This window comes from Salmo salar, chromosome ssa13, assembly GCF_905237065.1.
Source record: "Salmo salar chromosome ssa13, Ssal_v3.1, whole genome shotgun sequence".
Classification (NCBI taxonomy): Eukaryota; Metazoa; Chordata; class Actinopteri; order Salmoniformes; family Salmonidae; genus Salmo; species Salmo salar.
In genome coordinates, this window is record NC_059454.1 from 96,038,026 (window position 1) to 96,047,632 (window position 9,607).

At 40.6% G+C, this 9,607-nt stretch overlaps 1 protein-coding gene across 2 annotated transcripts in view; it reads right to left on the bottom strand.

The window, feature by feature from the left end:
* LOC106568300 (serine-rich adhesin for platelets-like) overlaps positions 1-2,466 on the bottom strand; it is a 6,623-nt gene extending 4,157 nt beyond the window's left edge. Inside the window, exons 1-2 of one of the 2 annotated variants that reach the window (XM_045692469.1) lie at positions 1,167-2,466; positions 80-212 (exon numbers count right to left, since the gene is read on the bottom strand). In XM_045692469.1, coding sequence (XP_045548425.1) covers positions 80-212; positions 1,167-1,788 — 755 coding nt within the window. In that variant the 5' untranslated portion in view covers positions 1,789-2,466. The remainder of the gene's footprint in view (positions 1-79; positions 213-1,166) is intronic. The other variant, XM_045692470.1, reaches the window with a different exon arrangement.
* Positions 2,467-9,607: the final 7,141 nt, after the last annotated feature.

The following is a 9,607-nucleotide window of genomic DNA, read 5'->3' on the forward strand; positions in this document are numbered from 1 at the left end:
AATGTTAAGAGAAAGGCAGAAGCTTCCTCATGAGAGTCACAGTCACATAGACAGAGTTAGTTTGTGACAGGCAGCCTACCTGTTATCACAGTGGCAGTGGGACAGAGTGAAAATGTTTTTGTTGAAAACGCCATAGTTGGTCTCGAACGACAGGATGGTGTCCTGACATTGGTCATGCTCCCTGCAGCAACTGTCTGTCTCCGCAAACACACCTGGTAGACGCGCAGGAGAGGTTCAGCAACAACAAGAGACCAGGTTAGGCCTATTTGATACATTGTGACGCAAAAGAGAGGCATTACTAATGTAGGGCCCTATAAAATATATTACATTTTTTATCTGATTCCGTAGATTTTTTCCCCAAATTCCGTTTTATTTTTCCAGATTTCTGTTTCACCCTGTTTTTTAAGGTTTTCGCTCTGAAATTACACTTTTTTAAACTGAAACACAACTCAATTTGATGTTCTAATGCTTAAACCACATCAGGAGACCACTTTTCAGGTCTAAAAATAAATACAAATAAATGTAACTAACCTTGAATTCCGGTGCACGCATAGCAAGAGGACGTTAGCGGTGTAGCTCACACAAGCAATCAATCGTTTATAAAGCCCTTTTAACATCTGCAGTTGTCACAAAGTGCTTATACAGAAACTCAGCCTAAAATCCCAGAGCTAGCAATGCAGATGTATATAGAAGCACTCTATTGCAAAATAAATACCGACTGGACATCATTCTGCCTGGTAAGCATAGCCTACTTTGTAGTTGACATTTAATTGAGAAGGTTTTTGGGAAAGCATTTCCATCCACCAACGTCATCGCTAACGGCTGCACAAAGTGGTAGACGCTTTATGTGTTAATTAATTTAGTTGATTCCCTACTAAGGACAATACATTTTTGAATATGGTTGAATTACTTTTTAATATCTGGATTCCATAATTCTGTCTGCGTTCTCCGCATCGCGGATTTTATAGAGCCCTATAAATGGGTACATGAATCATCATCATCAATTACATTCTTCTTTAATACCCCATACAATTACATTCTTCTTTAATACCCCATACAATTACATTCTTCTTTAATACCCCATACAATTACAAATGCGAAAATATTACCAAAAGGACCACATGTGAGTCTAGAGCACAGTTACAGATACAACACCGACCACCTACCTAAATCGTCATAGGTCGCCGCCTTGTTCCCTGAGCCGCACCAAAGCGTTCCCGGCACGATGAAAGCACGTTTTATGCGCCGGTGGGCTTGCGTCACATCCCTGGAACTGTCACCACCTTCTCCAAGAGGATTCTGGAACGCTATATCATCAATAACGCTCCGTGCGTGCCTCTTACTCCTTGTCTCTGTATGTTCCTCAGAGGCATCTCCAACGGCTTCGCTCTGGGTGACCGTTGGAGAGCTAACAGGAGCGCAGTGGCTTTCAAGTTCAGACTGCGGACTGACATCAAAACGTTCACAAGGACGGTCAGAGAACTCTCCTGTGGTGCTCTTCTCCCGACACACAGACATGTAGCTGTCTGTAACGGCCGTGTCGTCACTCACTGCGCAGTTGACCAGTCTATTCTCCACCGACCACACACTGTGGTAGAGATAGAGGGATGAGGAGGAGGGGTGGTGAGTTTCTCTGTGGTGTCGGAGGAAGCTGAGATGGGTCTCACCGTTCAACGTGACTTTAGTCCAGAAACAGAAATCTCTCGGGTCTGCAGCAGCTACCGTGGTCAAAATCAGTGACACTGCTGCCATTATTACAGCAGAAAATAAAATGGAATTGATGTGCATTTTCGGCACCAATGTAAGCACTTTAAATGTCCTTCAGTACTTTATAGATAAACTAATATTGGTAATAAAAAGCACCGAACCCAATCCAATTTAATTTCTCGTTTTATAAAACACTCCCTTTCTCTTATGCTCAGAGGTAAGATTAAATATATAAATAAAATGTTGCCGCACCCTGAACTTGCATTAAAATACCTTCACTTTGCAGCTGATACGTAATTAACAGTAGCCCTAACCACTAGTTTCCACTGTCTGAGGATGTCTGAGAAGAGACGGACCTCAGGCCGGTTTTAAACTGAGCTACGAGGGGCTTTCCCGCCCGCAATATTCTGCGCTTTGATTTGACCACGTGATTGTGGTGTGTGTTTGTGTAACTAACCAGTCTTCCATCCAGGCTTTATGTGCAAGTAGTATATGTCGGAGAAACCTCATGGAAACAGGACAGGCCTAATGTAGGTAACTTTCCAAATGTCGACAAAACAAAATAGGCCTACGCTAGAAGAAGTGGATATTTTTGTGTCGGTAAAATTAATTATGTACGAAATGTTGGTGGAAACGCTTTCATGCGCAAATAATAGCCATTATGACAAAATAGGCCTACGCTATTATGACAAAATAGGCCTATGCTAGAAGAAGTGGATATTTTTGTGTCGGTAAAATTAATTATGTACGAAATTTTGGTGGAAACGCTTTTATGCGCAAATAAAAGCCATTATGACCTAATAACCATCATATCGAAGTAAACTTGAAGTCACGCGATGCAGCCTGGTCTCATAAACTAGACGTAACATAGTAAACGTAAATCCGGGACTCGAAATTAGTATATGTTACATTTGGTTACTTACAGATGGTTACTTACAAGCTCACTAGACCGGACACACGCCATTGCGCATGTTTATTTTGTCCATCCACACCAGACGCAATCAGGACACGCAGGTTGAAATATAAAAACTAACTCTGAACCAACTATATTAACTTGGGTACAGGTCAAAACATATGAAACACTCATGGACATTTTGCTAGCTTGCTTTTGCTAGCTAATTTGTCCTGTGATATAAACATTTATTATTTTACCTGAAATGCACGTTCCTTTTTTTCAGGATCTATGTAGAATTTTGACCCATTTTGAGTCACGCAGAATCGTGTGTTCTCTTCTCCAACAATTAATCCACAGATAAAAGGGGAAACCTATTTAGAAATAGAATCAAGTTCTATTTTGGTGCCTGGCTATGCAGACACTCGTTGATGCACGAGAGCAGTTTGGATGAAATGATTGATTAACATGTATGTGTACATTTATTTTACAACACTCGCTCAAGCAATGAGGGTGGTGTGGTCAGCATGTTAGGCAAAAATGAAAGTAGGGTGGTTGGTCGGGGTGGATGGGTGGTCACATAATCTCATCACAGCCAACTTTAGCATTTTAGCTAATTAACAGCTTTTCAACTACCTACTACTTTTCAGCAAGTTTGCAACTACTTAGCATGTTAGCTAACCCTTCCCCTAACCCTTTTAGCTAACCCTAACCCTAACCTTAACCCTTTTAGCTAACCCCAACCTTAACCCTTTTAGCTAACCATTCCCCTAACCTTAACCCTTTTAGCTAACCATTCCCCTAACCTTAACCCTTTTAGCTAACTATTCCCCTAACCTTAACCCTTTTAGCTAACCCTTCCCTTAATCCTAACCCTTTTAGCTAACCCTAACCCCAACCTTAACCGTTTTAGCTAACCCTTCCCTTAACCCTAAACCTGCCTGTTTGGCCCTGTCCGGGGGTATCATCGGATGGGGCCACAGTGTCTTCTGATCCCTCCTGTCTCAGCCTCCAGTATTTATGCTGCAGTAGTTTATGTGTCGTGGGGTCAGTCTGTTACATCTGGAGTATTTCTCTTGTCTTATCCGGTGTCCTGTGTGAATTTAAATATGCTCTCTCTAATTCTCTCTTTCTCTCTTTCTGTCTTTCTCTCGGAGGACCTGAGCCCTAGGACCATGCCTCAGGACTACCTGGCATGATGACTCCTTGCTGTCCCCAGTCCACCTGGCCGTGCTGCTGCTCCAGTTTCAACTGTTCTGCCTGTTCTATGGAACCTTGACCTGTTCACCGGACGTGCTTGTTGCACCCTCGACAACTACTATGATTATTATTATTTGACCATGCTGGTCATTTATGAACATTTTAACATCTTGACCATGGTCTGTTATAATATCCACCCTGCACAGCCAGAAGAGGACTGGCCACCCCTCATAGCCTGGTTCCTCTCTAGGTTTCTTCCTAGGTTTTTGGCCTTTCTAGGGAGTTTTTCCTAGGGAGTTTTTCCTAGCCACTGTGCTTCTTTCACATGCATTGCTTGCTGTTTGGGGTTTTAGGCTGGGTTTCTGTACAGCACTTTGAGATATCAGCTGATGTACGAAGGGCTATATAAATAAATTTGATTTGATTTTAGCTAACCCTAACCTTAACCATTTTAGCTAACCCTTCCCTTAACCCTAACCATTTTAGCTAACCCTAACCCTTTTAGCTAACCCTAATTTTAACCCTTTAACCTAACTCCTAAACTTAACTTCTATGGGCTAGGTGGCACGTCACCGTCCCACTCTATTCAACAGCCAGTGGAAGAGCGTTGCGCGAAATACAAAACCTCAAAAATGCAATAATTTCAATTTTTCAAACATACGACTATTTTACACCATTTTAAAGACAAGACTGTCTTTAATCTAACCACATTGTCCGATTTCAAAAAGGCTTTACAGCAAAAGCAAAACATTAGATTATGTTAGGATAGTACATAGCCACAAATAATCACACAGCCATTTTCCAAGCTAGCATATATGTCACATAAACTCAAAACACAGCTAAATGAAGCACTAACCTTTGATGATCTTCATCAGATGACACTCTTAGGACATTATGTTATACAATACATGCATGTTTTGTTCAATCAAGTTCATATTTATATCCAAAAACAGCATTTTACATTGGCATGTGATGTTCAGAACATGCATTCCCATCCAAAACTTCCGGTGAATTTACTAAATTACTCACCATAAACGTTGACAAAATACATAACAATTATTTTAGGAATTATAGATACAGAACTCCTTTATGCAATCGCTATGTCAGATTTTAAAATAGCTTTTCGGCGAAAGCACATTTTGCAATATTCTGAGTACATAGCTCAGCCATCACGGCTAGCTATTTTGACACCCGCCAACTTCGGGGCTCACTAAACTCAGAATTACTATTAGAAAAATGGTATTACCTTTGCTGATCTTCGTCAGAATGCACACCCAGGACTGCTACTTCCAAATAATCCATAGTTATATCCAAATACCTCCGTTTTGTTCGTGCGTTCAGGTCACTATCCAAAGGGTAACGCGCGAGCGCATTTCGAGACAAAAAAATTCTAAATGTTCCTTTACCGTACTTAGAAGCATGTCAAGCGCTGTTTAAAATCAATTTTTTATGGTATTTTTCTCGTAAAATAGAGATAATATTTTAGTGTATTAATTCAAAGAGAAAAATAAAAAACAGCATGGTTGCGGGACCGCGCATCTCCAATCTCTCTTTGTCACTAGGCAGACCACTGACAAACTGTGCTAGTATACTCTGCCCAGAGACAGGAGACGCCTCAATCCGCTTTCTGAAGGCTTTAGAGAGCCAATGGAAGCCTTAGAAAGTGCAACGTAACCCCAGAGATACTGTAGTTTCAAAAGGGACTAGAAAGAAGAACTACAATTTCTCAGACAGGCCACTTCCTGCTTGGAATTTTCTCAGGTTTTTGCCAGCCATATGAGTTCTGTTATACTCACAGACACCATTCAAACAGTTTTAGAAACTTCAGAGTGTTTTCTATCAAAATCTACTAATAATATGCATATTCTCATTTCTGGGAAAGAGTAGTAACCAGTTTAAATCGGGTACGTTTTTTATTCAGCCGTGAAAATACTGCCCCCTAGCCCAGACAGGTTAACCCTAACCTTAACCCTAACCCTAACCTAGCAAACATTAGCCAGCTAGCCACCTAAATAGAATTCAAAATATAGTGTATGTTTTGAAAATTCGTAACATATAACACAAATTGTCATTTAGAACATATCATACGAAATGGATGATGGACATCCACAACTTAATACATACCATCCGAAACGTAACATATCATACTAAAGTACTTTCTCAGATTTACATACAGAATAATACGAAGTGCTCTGAGACCAGGTTGCACAGATTGCAGCTATGACGTGTTGTATGGTCCTCCCACTAAGACTCGTTGGGAAAGCATGCAGTTTATTAGGCTACAGATGAAATAAATTATGGTGAACTTCACAGGGTGGTAAAAGTGCAAGGTGAGCTTGATGATACTTTCCAATAAATATTGAGGGTTTTATTCTGGTGACATGATCATCGATGCTTGGCTGCCTTTTGACCACAAAAAATGTATCTTGCTCTTTTGTCCAAAACCATTTCATTGTGTTGTCCAGTGGTTCCCAACCTGGGATACTAGAACCCCTGGGGGTACTTGGACCTATACACAGGGGGTACAAATGAGAAGACTCATATGCCTACTGGTAAAATGCACATAAGGAGGTACTTCAGGGCTACTCCAGGCAAAGGAAAATTCAGTTGGTGGTACAGTAAATCTATCAATGTGTCGTTGGGCAAGGCACTTAACCCTAATTGTTCCTGTAAGTCACTCGGGGTAAGAGCTTCTACGTAAAATGATAGAAACACATCTCCGATGGGAAAATGCACATATAGTAGCCACATATCATTGAGTGACTCCAAGTTTACTTAGATATGATGGTTATTATATCAATATTTGCGCATAAAGGTGTTTCCAGTGCCATTTTTTGCTAAATACATCACCATGTTGAACAAACTAATTATCTGTGGGCATTTATACAATTACACCGAAACTTCCAATTTCCATCACAGCTGTGGCGATTTGTTTTTATATGGTATAACTTTATTCTCATAGAAACTGAGGATGGTTACAAACCAGGTTTCCATCCGACCTTTCTTTGCAGTAAAGTACATGTCGGATAAGAAATGTCATGACAGGCCTGATGGAAACAGAAAATTTGTCCGTAAACTTTCCATATGTCGACAAAACAAAACATGCTAGACAAAGTGTGATCTTGTAGTGTCTGTAAAATGAATTATGTGAGAAATGTTGGTGGAAACACTTTCATGTGCAAATATTGATATAATAACCATCATATCGAAGTAAACTTCCCTGTTAAATCACAATAAAAAAAAGTCATGTATTTTTGTTGTTGTTGAAAAGTAAATATTCCACGAAATTTGTGCCCTAGGCCTTTATTACTGCTGTATGAGCTGAGAAAATTACTCGTCAGAAGAGCGGGGAGAAAAATCCACCCCCCCCAGACCAAATAATTCCTCAGCACCCCCATCATTACAGGTGAAAATGCGATGGAAACACGTTTAACTTGTATTTTGTATTCGGTACATGGGAATTTAACCACAACAATTATTTTACAGAAATTGAATAATGTGTCCCTGAACAAAGGGTGGGTCAAAATCAAAAGTAACAGTCAGTATCTGGTGTGGCCACCAGCTGCATTAAGTACTGTAGTGCATCTCCTCCTCATGGACCGCATAAGATTTGCCAGTTCTTGCTGTGAGATGTTACCCCACTCTTCCACCAATGCACCTGCAAGACATTTCTGGGGGGACTGGCCCTAGCCCTCACCCTCCGATCCAACAGGTCCCAGACGTGCTCAATGGGATTGAGATCCGGGCTCTTCGCTGGCCATGGCAGAACACTGACATTCCTGTCTTGCAGGAAATCACGCACAGAACGAGCAGTATGACTGGTGGCATTGTCATGCTGGAGGGTCATGTCAGGATGAGCCTGCAGGAAGGGTACCACATGAGGGAGGAGGATGTCTTCCCTGTAACGCACAGCGTTGAAATTGCCTGCAATGACAACAAGCTCAGTCTAATGATGCTGTGACACACTGCCCCAGACCATGACAGACCCTCCACCTCCAAATCGATCCCGCTCCAGAGTATAGGCCTCGGTGTAACACTCATTCCTTCGACGATAAATGATAAACGTCCTGTCTGGTCCAGCGATGGTGGGTTTGTGCCCATAGGTGACGTTGTTGCCGGTGATGTCTGGTGAGGACCTGCCTTACAACAGGCCTACAAGCCCACAGTCCAGCCTCTCTCAGCCTATTCCGGACTGTCGGAGCACTGATGGAGGGATTGTGTGTTCCTGATGTAACTCAAGCAGTTGTTGTTGCCATCCTGTACCTGTCCCGTTCCTGTGTAGGTGTTGTTACACGTGGTCTGCCACGGCGAGGACGATCAGCTGTCTGTCCTGTCTCTCTGTAGGGCTGTCTTAGGCGTCTCACAGTACGGACATTACAATTTATTACCCTGGGCACATTTGCAGTCCTCATGCCTCCTTGCAGCATACCTAAGGCACATTCACACAGATGAGGAGGGACCCTGGGCATCTTTCTTTTGGTGTTTTTCAGAGTCAGTAGAAAGGCCTCTTTAGTGTCCTAAGTTTTCATACCTGTGATCTTAATTGCCTACCGTCTGTAAGCTGTTAATGTCTTAACAACCGTTCCACAGGTGCATGTTCATTCATTGTTTATGGTTCATTGAACAAGCATGGGAAACAGTATTTAAACCCTTTACAATGAAGATCTGTGAAGTTATTTGGATTTTTACGAATTATCTTTGAAAGAGTCTTGAAAAAGGGATGTTTCTTTTTTTGCTGAGTTTTATGAACACAATTGTTTTCTACTGGATGGATGATCAATGAAAATTATTACACTTGCTATCCTTATCAGATATCATAAAATATGAAACATTAAAATGCTTATCTTTAAACTCTTGGCCAGCTTCCAGAATATGAGGTGTTTCTGAATATGACAGAGTCAAATTCCTCCAGGAAGTAAACATAAAATCTATATAGTTTTATAATTGTGTCCTCCAATATTGACCAGAAAGAACAATTTCCATTTATATTTCGATCTATTAACTAAATTATTTATTTTTAAACTAAATTATACCAATATCAGCATTATATCATTGAATATTATTAAACCATCAATGTCTCCATGAATGTCAAGGTGTGTTATACTGCACAGTGGAGTTCAAGTCTATTCAGTCAGGCGGGCTAATCCTTCAGAGGCCAACAGGACTGTGAACTTTCAACCAGTTGGAAAAGAAAAAGAGAAGAGATTCACTACTGTGTTTATCAAGAGAGCCAAAGTCCACCTGCATCCCACTGCGTGTCTACTCAGGCCACTGGTTCTCAAACCTCACCTGATTCACAACCTCAGCTGATTCTCACAAAGGTCCTGCCATGTCACAGACACTGCTATACAATGAGCGAACTTCAAAGAATGTCTATGCATTAACAGTGGTGGAAAAAGTAGCCAATTGTCATACTTGAGTAAAAGTAAATCTACCTTAAAAGAAAATGACTCAAGTAAAAGTGAAAGTCACCCAGTAAAACACTACTTGAGTAAAAGTCTAAAAGTATTTGGTTTTAAATATACTAAGTATCAAAAGTAAATGTAATTGCTAAAATATACTTAAGTATCAAAAGTAAAAGTACAAATCATTTAAAATTCCTTATATTAAGCAAACCAGAGAGCGAGTACTTTTGGGTGTCAGGGAAAATGGATGGCATAAAAAGTACACTATTTTCTTTAGGAATGTAGTGAAGTAAAAGTACAAGTTGTCAAAAATATACATAGTAAAGTAAGGTACAGATACCCCAAAATACTACTTAAGTTGTACTTTAAAGTATTTTTACTTAAGTACTTTACACCACTGTGC